At 31.1% G+C, this 14502-nt stretch overlaps 2 protein-coding genes and 1 non-coding gene across 3 annotated transcripts; all 3 read right to left on the bottom strand.

Annotated features, from left to right (window-relative positions):
- Positions 1–266: 266 nt before the first annotated feature.
- On the bottom strand, positions 267–339 carry TRNAA-AGC (transfer RNA alanine (anticodon AGC)). Its single transcript has one exon. It is a non-coding gene; the product is annotated as a tRNA-Ala (tRNA).
- Positions 340–6016: 5677 nt separating this feature from the next.
- Positions 6017–8761, bottom strand: LOC111419345 (leucine-rich repeat protein shoc-2). Its single transcript, XM_023052126.2, has one exon. It carries the CDS (start codon positions 8441–8443, stop codon positions 6764–6766), a length of 1680 nt encoding a protein of 559 aa, XP_022907894.1. The 5' UTR covers positions 8444–8761; the 3' UTR covers positions 6017–6763.
- Positions 8762–10977: 2216 nt separating this feature from the next.
- Positions 10978–11755, bottom strand: LOC111419341 (uncharacterized). The gene is made up of 3 exons (XM_023052121.2): positions 11631–11755; positions 11388–11578; positions 10978–11320 (listed from the first exon to the last, which is right to left on the bottom strand). Exons 1-3 carry the CDS (start codon positions 11704–11706, stop codon positions 11060–11062), a joined length of 528 nt encoding a protein of 175 aa, XP_022907889.1. The 5' UTR covers positions 11707–11755; the 3' UTR covers positions 10978–11059.
- Between the last annotated feature and the right edge of the window lie 2747 nt (positions 11756–14502).

Below are 14502 nucleotides of genomic sequence, written 5' to 3'. Positions count from 1 at the left end.
GGGAATATTACAGTATTATATTTGGAGGCAGAGATAAATAATAGAAGGAGACGTGGGCAAAGTTAAGCGACAGAGATAGGGACGTCCAGAAACAGAAGAGAAGGGTGCAGATAAGGGAGGAATGGTACAATGAGAGATATGGAGACATAATGACGGAAGTGGTTCCAAAATAGTTGGTGAAGGAGAGGAGTGAGGAGAGGGCGAGGTTGGTGGCCTCTTTAGATTTGTTGTGGCAATGAGCAGAGAGCCAACAAGTAAAAAGTTGTTGGAGGCGCCGGGCATCGATCCCGGTACCTCTCGCATGCTAAGCGAGCGCTCTACCATCTGAGCTACGCCCCCTATGAATAATGAAAAAGAAACCAATCAGATCCAAAATTCAAGTAATTTCATCTTTAAATACATTCATAAACACCAATAGAGTGAATTTCACTTCAAATGCAATATATAAAAATATATTGCCATAGAAACCAATAGAAATGCTTACTAAAAGTAAATGAAGACGTGACAACCTTTATAAACAAATCCAGAACAACACAAACGAACGAGAACTTCATACAAGATTTTCGCAATTCCCTTAGACAAGCTATAATACGCCACTCACCGAAAACAAGATACTCTCCATATATATATACACTCCCCAACTACGTACTCGAAATAATTCACAAGAGAATATAAACGAACAACAACAGAATACTAAAAAATGAACTAAACAGAGAAAACAACTCAAATATTAATCCAAAATACCAACTGGATCGTTGGCTAGAAACATGCAAAGAAATAGAAACTGATCGCGGCAGAACACATTGGCAGAAAATCAAGAAAGGGGCAATATACAAGAAGACCAGCGACATTCCGACAATAACGTACAACAATATAGAATATAGAACAGATCAACAGAAATACGATATACTTGCCCAACACTTTCAAAGTGCGTTCACCCCCAAACCAAACCACGATTACGACAATCATCACCAAGAATATATTAACGAATGGTATACAAGATTTCTAACTATGCCAACCCACTCGCATAGCAGAATACTAGAAATAACTCAAGAAGAATATGATGAACACCTATCAAAAGGCAAAAGTTCATGCCCCGGATTGGATTTAATAACCAAAAAGCTACTGAGACAACTAAACCTAGAAGTACATAACTTAATCTGTAAAATTTTCAATTTCATGGATCATCATCATGGAAAACAGCTACAATTATAACAATCACCTGGAGCAAACCATTCTCTTCTACAAAGCTACCGCCCTATCATCCTATTGTTTGTAATTGGAAAAAATCTACGAAAGTATCCTTAACTCCAGAATTCTTCACTTTATCAAAGACAAAATCCCTATATACCAATTGGGCTTCAAACAGAAACAATTAATAATTCATCCACTTATTATTCTCACTTAACATCGAAAAACCGCGATCTTATTTCTTGACATAAATAAAGCCTTCGACACAGTCTGGCACCAGGACCTTCTACACAAGATGGATAAATTAGGAATACTTCAAGGATCCCCAATCTCACCAACCTGTACAACGTCTACTACTATGATATATACCCTCCAACCCATCCAGACACCAACTATGTTGATCCGGATAGCTACATACTTCAATATCCAGATGACACAACACTAATATCGCATGGAAAAAGCCTTCAAATAGCAATAGAATCACTCCAGACGCTATGCAACAACATATCATCATGGTTCCACAAATGGAGAATCACCCCCAATCCGGACAAATTCCAACTATTGATCCCACACTCCAGGATCACCGATCAATTCCAGCACATTACGACAGGCACATCAATTACAAAACCTACAAACTTGGTGAAATATCTGTGCATAACCCTAGACAACAAGTTGAAATTCAAAGCACACTACAAAAAAATACAAACAGAGGTAACAAGACGAGCAAAATATTGTAGATCAGTGGTTCTCAAACTATGGTACGCGTACCACTGATGGTACGCGAGAAGTTCTCAAGTGGTACGCAAAACAGTTTATATGTGCATTATCATTATTGTTTTTTTTTTGTTCAGTGGTACTACCTGATTTTTAAAATAGCCTTAGTGGTACGCAAGGATATAAGTGTGAGAACCGCTGTTCTAGATCATTGACCTACAAAGACAGGGGTATTTCTGTAAAATCGGCGACACAGATTTATAAAAGTATAACTATACAGGGTGAATAAAAAGTCTAAAATCTTTCTATTAAAAAATATTTGTTTTGGAAAAATTTTTAGTAGGCGTTGAAACTAATTGATAATACTTTCAAACTATGGCAATGGCATGAACTTATCGAAATAATCGAAGTGGCTTTGCTTTGTTCGTAGCTATGGTTACGTTGAATGATATGTTTACAAACAAATAAATGAATAGTTGTTTGAACATTCAAAATTACTTTAATGTGACCTTAGTTAAATCAAATTTTCTTATTTAATTTCCAGAAATCTTCTAAAAAAGTCTCTTTCTGAAAAAGATAGAATTGAAATCTTCATGATGTGTGGTTACGGAGGTATGAGAAGAACCACTGTGGAAGTCTGTGCACTTTTCAATGAAGTACATAACGATCGCCCAGTAATATCACGATCCACGGTGAGTAAAATTCTTGCTATACAGAGATGGGCATGTGCACGATTTGCCAAGATCTGGTCGTTCCACAATCGATGAAGATGCACAACTTGAAATTTTGTTAAGAGTACGGCTTCTCGTGAAGTAGGTTTAGAAATGAATTTGAGTCAAAGTACTGTTTTCAATGTATTACACCGACATAAATTCCATCCTTATAAAATTTCACTAATTCAAGAACTACTAGAAGATGATTTTGACCGTCGACTGCAATTCTGCGAACAAAATGCAAATTCTGTGTAATAATGACCCAATCTTTGCGAAAAATATTATTTTTTCGAACGAAGCTATCTTTTTTTTAAGTGGAACCGTAAACCGACAAAATTGCGGATATTGGGCCTTAGGGAATCCCAGGTGGATGCAGGAGACTCATATACAGTTTCCAAGAAAAGTTAATGTTTGGACTAGTATAGTGAGAAACAGAATATTGGGACCATTTTCTTTTATGAAAATCTGACAGGCGCTAGATATTTGCAATTTTTACAGGAAGATGTGGTTCCAACGCTAATAGCGATATACCCAGATGCAGATCAAGCGGACAAATTCGATAAACAACTATGGTTTCAGCAGGACGGCACACCACCTCATTATGCCCTTCCCGTTCGAACGTATTTGGATGATATTTTTCCACAAAAATGGATAGGTCGACATGGGTTTTTAGAATGGTCACCTCGTTCCCAAGACTTAACTCCCTGGATTTGTTTGGGGTCATTTAAAGAGTAAGGTATACGTTAATAAACCCGCGAACATCGACGATTTAAAGGTACGAATTCGGGAGGAGATAAAAAAATTGAACCAGACATAATCGATAGAGTGCAAGATGAGTTTATTTTTAGGTTAGGGCACTGTCAAATACTAAATGGACAACAGTTTGAGCATCTTATTTATTAACATTTTCTGTTTTGTTTTGCATGTAAATAAAATCAATTTTTCTGCTTATAAATGTATTTCTTTTCATAAAATTATTACATGGCAACGTAATACAAAGCTTACTCTTAAAATCAACTGGTCTAGCATGCTATGGAATAAAAAATGGGAATTGCAACGCCTTCTAAAAATTTTTCCAAATCAAATAATTATTAAAAAAAAAATGTTTTTCGCAAAATTTTTCTTATGTAACCTAATGCAAAATTTGCTCTAAGATACTCAAAAAATGTATTCTTTCATATTACCGCATAAAAAATTGGGGTTGCTATTTAAAAAAATGTTGCCCCCTTTGACCCCGAAAATGTACGCCACTGTAAAACAAATTTAGACATAGGCAAAGACGACAAATTTATTATAGTCTTTGACACCTGAAAGGATTCTTTCAAAAAGAAACTCATTTTGAAGATATTTCAGGTGTTCCAGACTTTTTATTCACCCTGTATATTCCCCGTAGTCAACAAAGTAAGTAATCAGGAAAGCAGAAACAAAATGTTTAGGAATTCTGAAAAAAATTAAACACCCGAACAATCCACTCCACAACATAAACAATGAGGATCTATGTTCAAGTACGTAAGTGTCAACTTTGAATAATCACTTGAAGTTTATTTCTCGGAACTAAAAAATGATTTATATCTTAAATTAAAGATTAAAGCATCCACTTTAAAATGACATATGATAACATATATGTTAATAACCAAATTTCTAAGAAATACATTTTTTTTCAATATGATGTAATATTAAATAAATAATGTTTGGTTTGTTTAAGAGTCAACTTTGAATAATCACTTGAAGCTTATTTCTGGGAATGGAGAAACGATTTATATCTTTAATTAAAGCTTAAAACATCCTCTTTAAAATGATATATGATAACATATATGTTAATAACCAAATTTCTAAGAAATACATTTTTTTTCAATATGATGTAATATTAAATAAATAATGTTTGGTTTGTTTAAGAGTCAACTTTGAATAATCACTTGAAGCTTATTTCTGGGAATGGAGAAACGATTTATATCTTTAATTAAAGCTTAAAATATCCTCTTTAAAATGATATATGATAACCTATATCTTAATATTCAAATTTCTAAGAAATCCAGTTTTTTTTAAATATGATGTAATATTAAACAATTAATGGTGGAGTTGATTGGCAACTTTGAATAATCATTTGAAGCTTATTTCTCGGAACTAAGAAATGATTTATATCTTAAATTAAAGATTAAAACATCCTCTTTAAAATGATATATGATAACATTTATGTTAATAACCAAATTTCTAAGAAATACATTTTTTTTCAATATGATGTAATATTAAATAAATAATGTTTGGTTTGTTTAAGCGTCAACTTTGAATAATCACTTGAAGCTTATTTCTGGGAATGGAGAAACCATTTATATTTTTAATTAAAGTTTAAAACATACTCTTTAAAATGATGTATGATAACCTATATCTTAATATTCAAATTTCTAAGAAATCCAGTTTTTTTTAAATATGATGTAATATTAAACAATTAATGGTGGAGTTGATTGGCAACTTTGAATAATCATTTGAAGCTTATTTCTCGGAACTAAGAAATGATTTATATTTTAAATTAAAGATTAAAACATCCTCTTTAAAATGATATATGATAACATATATGTTAATAACCAAATTTCTAAGAAATACATTTTGTTTCAATATGATGTAATATTAAATAAATAATGTTTGGTTTGTTTAAGCGTCAACTTTGAATAATCACTTGAAGCTTATTTCTGGGAATGGAGAAACGATTTATACCTTTCATTAAAGCTTAAAACATCCTCTTTAAAATGATATATGATAACCTATATCTTAATATTCAAATTTCTAAGAAATCCAGTTTTTTTTAAATATGATGTAATATTAAACAATTAATGGTGGAGTTGATTGGCAACTTTGAATAATCATTTGAAGCTTATTTCTCGGAACTAAGAAATGATTTATATCTTAAATTAAAGATTAAAACATCCCCTTTAAAATGATGTATGATAACATAATATGTTAATAACCAAATTTCTAAGAAATACATTTTTTTTCAATGTGATGTAATATTAAATAAATAATGTTTGGTTTGTTTAAGCGTCAACTTTGAATAATCACTTGAAGCTTATTTCTGGGAACGGAGAAACGATTTATATCTCTAATTAAAGCTTAAAACATGCTCTTTAAAATGATGTATGAGAACCTATATCTTAATATTCAAATTTCTAAGAAATCCCGTTTTTTAAAATATGATGTAATATTAAACCATTAATGGTGGAGTTGATTGGCAACTTTGAATAATCATTTGAAGCTTATTTCTCGGAATTAAGAACCGATTTATATCTTAAATTAAAGATTAAAGCATCCCCTTTAAAATGATATATGATAACATATATGTTAATAATCGAATTTCTAAGAAATACATTTTTTAAAAACACAAAAATAAAGTAAAGAAAACGCGATTTATGACGAAATATTTATTTATGACATGGCTTACAGCGACTAACAATTTTTATTTTATCATTAACTCTTTTTCTTCTTCTTATCCGCGTTAATTTAATCGATAATTTCTCCAATATATATTTTCCATAATTTATTCATTTATATAAATACAAGTACAAACGGTTCGGGGACAATAATAAGGTGTATAATTAACAAATTCGTTATTTTTATAAAAAAAACATAATCAGCCAGTTTAATCGATAATTAATCATAATTCTTTGTTCCAATCGTTTCGTTTCAATCAAAATAACATAATTTCTTAAAATTAATTTTTTTGAGTAATAGATTTTATTAAATTTATTATTTACATTTCGATTTTAATCTATTTTTAATTTTTATTCAATTTTTCTTTTTAGATTAATTTGAAAGACTTCTTAAGACGTTAATATTAACGAAGAAATTCGATTAATTTCTTTTAAATCTTAATCTAATTTCTCTTTAATTTTTTAACTATACATATGACACATTTTTTTTTTAATACAATTTTTTGTTATTTTTTTTTTTTCAAATTTGGACAGCTTGAAACAGAGACTAGACTTAATTAATAATTTTTTTTAACAGGATGGGTTTTGTGCGTATATTTGTGAATTTTTATAACAAATTAATTTTTTAATAATTTTTTTTTTGGCGATTGAGAGAGCTATTAAGTGAACCATAAAAAATAATACTTAAAATTTACAATTTAAACAAAAACATTACTCGTTACATCACATGGCACGATAAGGACCTTGCATTTTTAAATACTGAATAACTAATGAGGGCCCCCCCGCTACGATTTCCCCGGGAATTTGGGATAAAGGACAATTTTCGATGCTCATTATTTGGAGGTTCGAACACAGTGCTAATTCGAATGGTAAATTGTGTAATGAGGGGTTGTCGTTGATGTAGAGCGACTCTAAGTTTTCCAACGTCCCGATTTCTTCGGGTAAATACCCCAAATTATTTTCCCCAGCGCTTAAAAAGATCAAACTCGATAAGTGCCCGATTGCTCGCGGTAACGACGTCAATTGATTCGATTGCACGATTAATTTTTTTAATTCGTGGAGACACCCAATATCATTCGGCAGCGTCTCCAAGCGATTCTCCTCCAAATCGAGCACGCGAAGCTTCCTCAAATTCCCAATACTCGGAGGAACCCGCCTCAACAAATTATTCGAAAGAATCAAAACCTCCAAACTTTGCAAACATTGTATATCATCAGGCAATTTACTCAGTTGATTCGTCCCCAAGTTCAACTCGACCATATTAACCCACGTCCCTATATCCAAAGGCAACGAGGTTAATTGATTCTCCTTCATATTTAACTTGGTTAAAGTTTTAGCGCGCGAAAAAATCCCGTAAGGTATCTTATCGATTTGATTATGTTCCAAATTGATCGAGTCAACATTCGTGAATTGGGCCGGCCCCCCGGATGGATAAGCAGTAAAATTATTCCGCGACAAAGTAATCCCTCTCAACGCCGATAAACTCGAAAGTAACCCCTCAGGAAGTTGTGAAATCGCATTCCCTTCAACGTTAAAATCCTCCATCCTCTTACAATTAGACAAAGTGGGTGGAACATAACTTAACCGGTTATATCTTAACCCCAATCGAGTCAAAAATTGCAACTCCCCAATACTATCAGGAACATCCAATAACTCATTATGCTGCAAATCCAACGTTGATAAATTAATACAATGCCCAATTTCAACAGGTAAATGCTCCAAATGATTATGAGATACATCGAAAGTAATTAAATTTATTAATTTGCCAATTCCAGGGGGGAGTTCTTTAATTTTATTATCTCTTAAACTAAGCATGGTTAAACAAGTCAAATTTTTTATCTCATCCCCCACATATCGGATGCGATTAAATCTTAAAAATAATGTAGTTAAAGATGTTAATTTATAAACTACATCAGGGATGTCGTTCAATTTATTATGGCGCAAATCCAAAACGCGAATCGACCGTAACCCCACCAAAGAATCCGGTAAACTAGTTAAGCTATTCTCGTTTAAAGCTAGCGTTTGTAAACTAACCAAATAACCAATTTCCGCCGGTAAAGACACCAATTTATTCCCATACAAATACAATTCCGATAAATGCGTTAAATCTTTTACAGAAGCCGGTAAATTAGTTATATTTGATTTACTTAAATCTAACCGCTTAATACCCTCTTCTTTACACCTTAAAAATTCCTTGGTTATATCCAAATCGGCTTGGACCGGTTGTTTACTCTTCTTAACCGTGGGTTTCGGTTTGTTACTTTCCGGGTGTTTCACCGTAACCATTTTAACTCGAACCTCTCCGCTTATAGAACATTTCTTTTTCGTGGTATCTATCGAACTGGAACCTTCCGAATCGGGCATGTCTGAATCGTACATTAAATTCGAACCCGACTGTGACATCTTTTGTGTTTTCTTATTGTTTGCGGGAATAACGTGCGTTTTAATCCATCTTTTTTACTTACTGGGTTGTTTTGTGCGAAGGGGGCGCGTGTCTTTTCGATTTCGTTGTGAAAAACGTTGAAAATAGGGTCGAGTATCCGCCCAGAACGAAAAATTAAACACCGAGTGATTGGGCAGGCGTCAAAATCTAACCTCACTTTTAAAACTGTCAGTGTCACTGTGATTAATATGATTTTTTTTTATTTTAAACTCCCTTTAATAACATTTTAATTGTGAGTTAATATAAAAATTGTTTTTTAATTGATTGGGTGTGTTAATTTGTTTTAATTATTTTGATGAAACGTTTTGTAAATAAAAAATAAATGTTAATTAGTGTTTTTAGTGTTACCAACCTAGCTTAATGGATGGTAACACTAATATTTTTTAAATATAAATATTTTAATTATTTTATAAGAATTAATTTTAAATAAATACAAAATAAAATCTACGCTACCTAGAGAGAGAGTAAATAAGTTTATTCAGCTAAGCGTAAGGTAATTGATATTATTTTTTTTTATCTATGATGTATCTTTTCAGCAGTATCCTCAAAAATGGCAATTCCTATTTTATAAAAATAAAACCGTTCCTCAACTTTCCCCATTCAACCATAGGTGGAAATTGTACAAAATTTTAATTAATAATAACTTTCAATATTGCTCCAAATTTTATTCACAACACAATTATAAACAACGATTATAAATTTCCATTTTATATAAATATTAAGTATAACTTTTGTTAAAATTTGTTTTGAAACACGCAGTCCAAGAAATGACGTTAAGACCAAGTTTTTGTTAGCAAGGGTATACAGGGTGAGTCAGAAAGAATGGGAAATCCGTATACCGGAGATACTAGAGACCAAAATATGATGATTTAACGTAACATCTCTCATACAAATGTCAGTGGTTTTCGAGGCATAGGGTGTTGAAAGTTAAATTCTTATTTCGAAATTTCTTGATAATTTTGAAGGTTTTTGTACTATTAACATAAAATTTGGTAGTTTTATGTTTTCGAGCATGAAAAATACGAATTTGAAACTTGTTTTATTATTGCTCGTAGAGGGCGCTAGATACACATTGCTCGTTTGATAACTCAAATCATAAGTTTTTTGGTTCGACTGGTCACAATATTCTATTGTTATTAATTAATTGTTATTGTTATCGATTATTATCGTTACTAATTGCTATAGTTACTGTGTGTTATTGATTTTAAATGTTAACCTTAAAATTACTTTGAAACAATTAAAAGCAGATAACTTGGAAACCAGTAGACTTAGACAATGTAAGCAAGAGTAGCTTTTTTGTGCAGAATTGAAAACTCCTTCAGATTTCTGGTTCTAATTCACCATACCTCAACTGACAAAATAATCATGACTTGATATCTCAAACATACAGTGTGTATCTAGCGCCCTCTACGAGTAATCACAAATCAAATTCGTATTTCTCATGCTCGAAAACATCTAACTACCAAATTTTATGTTAATAGTACAAAAACCTTCAAAATTATCAAGAAATTTCGAAATAAAAATTTAACTTTCAACACCCTGTGTATTAAAAACCACCGACATTTGTATAAGACATGTTAGGTTAAATGTCATATTTTGGTGTCTAGTGTCTCCGGTATTCGGATTTCCCATTCTTTCTGACTCACCCTGTATATATAGGTATATATATATTTTTTTTTTGTAAAGAAGTTCTGTTTGATTGAAAGACAACACATCTATTATTTTATTTTTCTTTTCAATCTTACTCGTAGAACCAAAGCTTGCGTTAGAGAAGGTTATTAGTAATTTTATTATTTTTTTTTTCATAGAATACAAACAAACTTCGTCTAAATAATAATATTACATAAATAGAATTATAAAGAAAGATCATTGTGTAACATTTTATATATTGTCACTTCTTAATTTTTTTTTCTTTATAAATCTTTACCTTACGGTATCTCAAAACATTTTCTTTGTTTTCCTTATACCGCCCTGAGAGTGTAGCAAACTCTATTCGTGAGTGTTTTATTAGTTAAAAGACTAATACATGACAATAAAGAATTATCTTAGGACAACAATGTCACAGAATGATTAAACAATCTGGAATTGATATCTATTGCAAAGTGCCAAAGCAAGAAAAATATCTTTTCTGTAATTGATTTTATGTTTTGGTTATATTTTGCATATTATAGAATGTATCTTATTTTTGTGATACTGCGTAATAATATCTTTTTTTATGTTAAAATATATTTTCCAAGCATTTCATATTTTCAGTTAGATAACCATAAGATCCCCAAATCGCCAAATTGATGTTTTCAAACAATTTCTCCACAAGTAACTACAACTCTTCAATTACTTGGGGCTCTAAAGATATGTATTTTAACAAATATATCACAGATACTTTGACATCTGCGAAAGGGATCAAAAAAATGACAAACAAATATTTTCTAAACGTTTGTCTAAAATTGCAAATCTGGAAAACTGTGATTACTCTCTTATTGGTATTGAAAGTATATTTTAATTTTAGATATTTATTACTTTTAAAAATTATATAAAAAATGTTAAAATCATTGTAAATACAAAATTAAACTTAAAAATTACTTTTCCATTAATATTTGGAAATCATCCGTGGAATAATTCTCGTCATCATCCCCCCAAACTCTCAAACCTGTGTATTCAGCATGTGGTGGAAACACTTTGCCGATTTTCCATTGACCTTGATGGAAAACTTTTCCAATATAAACCGTGTACCCGATTTCAAATCCTCCAACGATGCATTTTTCTAAGAATTTCGCATCTAGTTGATTCGTGTTTACGAATTGCCATTTTAAAGCGCTAGGATTAGGGGAACATAATACCTAAAATAATTAATAATAGTATTGTTATAATAAAAATGAGATAAATTGTTAATAAATAAATTTTTACTTTAATATTACTTAGAAATTCAACTCTTTTGCCTGATGATTCAGTCACTGCAACTTTTTTATGCTGATATAAAGTTCCTGGAACATTTCCACAATTTGCAAGAATTACTTGGGCAATACAAGTTCCATTATCGGTAGGAACTGCGTCGTTTGGGATTGTTCCTTTATAATCTCTCCAATACACATCAGCATCTAAAATTATTTTTTTATAGTTTGATGTTAATCCAACATTTTTTTAACATACTTCCACAAGAAACGAAGATTCCTTGCACACATACTACAACGAAAATTACTAAGTAATTCGTTAATAACCGCGACATTTTCGTAAACGAACACTATAAATGTTGAATTGTTAATATAAAAGGCAAACCTAATGTATTGTCTCGGCTTTTATAAACATTCGACTCTTTCCAATAATATGTAAATACGAGCAGGTTTTGATCCCAAAACAGGAAAAGATGTAAATTTCAAGGTTATGTTAAAACAAGGAATTCGTCCTGGGGAAGTACCATTAAGAAATGATAATATATGTTTCAAGATAATTAATAGTTAAGAAATAGCATAATAAAAACTTTTACATAAAAAGTTGTTTAAGTGTTGTTTTAAGCTTTCTTTATCGGAAATACCAATCCAGAAGACTATATTTCAAGTTGAGACAACTTAAAGTATTGTTTTATTATTAATATTTTAATTTTTAACACAAAACCCGTTCTGTTGTTGAAAAGGTCAAATTTAAAATGTTCTGGACTTTAAAAAATTAAATTAAATTATTTCAAAACTTAAAAAAAGTAGATGTAATACCAATAATTTTTTACATCAACTAGTATTAACTAGATCAATTACCCACTTTTTGAAAATCTCGTCGTTAAAACAACAAGTAATTATCAAATTTAAATTTCCAAACAAGGAAAGAAAAAAAAAAAGTAAAATTAAGTTAACAATACAAAAACAAAAGAAAAATATTCCTAATATTACAATATAATCCCAAATACGGTTAATTCAAATTCTACCCCCACCATTATTAAACTAGCTAGAGATCTGCTCAATTTGGTTTCTGATCTTAACAAATCCTTTCCAGAGTTTATTCCTTGGGACTGTGTAAAGACTTGTAGAAGGCACTATCGTAGAATTATACTTAAAAATAAAAAAGTTGCAAATAGTACATACATTTCTAATTCTAAAAATACCCAGAGGGCTGTGTGGAATGTTATCAAAAACAACAACCCTAGGCGAGCTATTGATGGCGTGAATGAATGTAATGCGGATGACTTTAACAGTTACTTCTGCAATATTGCGGAAGAACTACTTTCTGATATTCCACTACATCAAAGTAAAAATTCGGATAATGTTAATTTTTTTTCGGGACAGTTCAATTTTCATGAAATATCGTTTAACGACATGAGAAATGTCATTTCTACGCTTAAGAATACTTCCAGTAAAGATATTTATGGTTTGAATCCGAACATCATAAAAGTTATTCAAAACTTAATTATTATTCCCTTAGCTAAGCTGATTAATCAATGTATTGCTGTTCATATTTTCCCTGATTGGCTTAAAAATAAGTAAAGTGGTACCTGTTTTCAAAAGGGGGTCAATTAATGAGGTCTCAAATTACAGACCAATCTCAATTACACCTGTTTTGGGTAAAATTTTCGAAATAGTTTTATATAACCAGTTAATTGCGTATCTTGAATCCAATAACCTCCTAAACGAGTCACAGTTTGGTTTTAGGAAAAATAAATCAACTACGTCATCAATTTGCAAATTAGTTTCATATGTTAACGAATGTTTTGAAAACAAACATTATGCACAGGCATCCTTTTACGATCTTACGAAAGCATTTGATTGCGTATCTCATAACCAATTGTTAATTAAATTACAAAATTTTGGCTTTGATGCTGGTTCTGTTAAGCTAGTTAAAGCTTATTTATCAAATCGATTGCAACAAGTAATTTATAAAAATAGACTATCTTCAAAATTATCTATTAAGTATGGAGTACCTCAAGGGTCTGTGCTTGAAAAGTATGGGTCTGGGCTCCATACTTTTTTTATTATTTATTAATGACTTAGCTGATAACGTTCCTGAGTCAAGTAACATTATATTATTTGCTGATGACACAACCACTGTGAATATAAGTGATAATTTGCCGGATCTTTTTAGTGAGGTGGTTGGATCTCGGGGTTGCATTTTTGACTGATTTTCAGCTAGTCAGCTTAGCGTAAATGAATCTAAGACTCAGCGGTTACTCTTCTCTTTACGTGCACTAGGTGATAATGTTGATAACCCTACTGTCAAATATCTAGGAGTTCATTTAGATCGTAAACTTACATGGGAAGAGCATGCAATACGAACAACTAGTAAATTAAACAAAATTATTTACTGTATTAGAAATTTAATTAATATCGTTCCAGTAAATACAGTAATGACAGCATACTATGGTTATTTTCATGCTCACCTATCATATGCCATTCTCGCTTGGGGTCATTCTGCACATGCTACTCGGGTGTTTAGCGCTCAGAAACGATGTATCCGAGTGATTTCGAATTTAAAATTCTCTGAGTGTTGTAGAGCTAAATTTGTAGAGTTAAAAATCTTAACTCTACCTTGTATTTATATATTTAACTGTCTCCTTTACATTAAAAAAAATCTTCAGAATTTCAAAAGACATGATGAGGTCCATCATTATGGAACCAGACACCATGATAACCTCATGATTGATTATACTCGCACTGAAAGAGCTAGGGATGGCACTAATTATTATGGAATTAAATTTTTTAATTTGTTGCCTAATCCCATTAAATTACTTGATATTAATAATTTTAAATCAAAGATCAGAAATTACTTGTTAGCGAGAGCATTCTACAGTGTGGATGAGTACTGTCTGAGCACTTTTGATGACCTAGTATAGGCCTTATCTCGCATGCCTTACTCGTCCGGATTTGTGCCGTCGTTTATTGTAGATGTAGTTTTAAGATGTTCTTAATGTTGTTAATTGACTAATATGTATGGTAATATTATATTATACCATATAATAATACCATATGTAACATATGGTAATGTTACATGTATTTTTTATTATTTTGTTTGTTATGTATTATACGCTTTTCTGACTTGC

This window comes from Onthophagus taurus, chromosome 3 (genome assembly GCF_036711975.1).
Source record: "Onthophagus taurus isolate NC chromosome 3, IU_Otau_3.0, whole genome shotgun sequence".
NCBI classification, from domain to species: domain Eukaryota; kingdom Metazoa; phylum Arthropoda; class Insecta; order Coleoptera; family Scarabaeidae; genus Onthophagus; species Onthophagus taurus.
This window is presented reverse-complemented; position numbering and strand designations above follow the sequence as displayed.

Coding starts and splice junctions, on each gene's coding strand:
- LOC111419345 (XM_023052126.2), bottom strand. CDS start 8,443: ATGTCACAGTCGGGTTCGAATTTAATGTACGATTCAGACATGCCCGAT.
- LOC111419341 (XM_023052121.2), bottom strand. CDS start 11,706: ATGTCGCGGTTATTAACGAATTACTTAGTAATTTTCGTTGTAGTATGT. Junction 11,579..11,630: donor AATCTTCGTTTCTTGTGGAA/GTATGTTAAAAA, acceptor AAATAATTTTAG/ATGCTGATGTGTATTGGAGA. Junction 11,321..11,387: donor AATTTCTAAGTAATATTAAA/GTAAAAATTTAT, acceptor TAATTATTTTAG/GTATTATGTTCCCCTAATCC.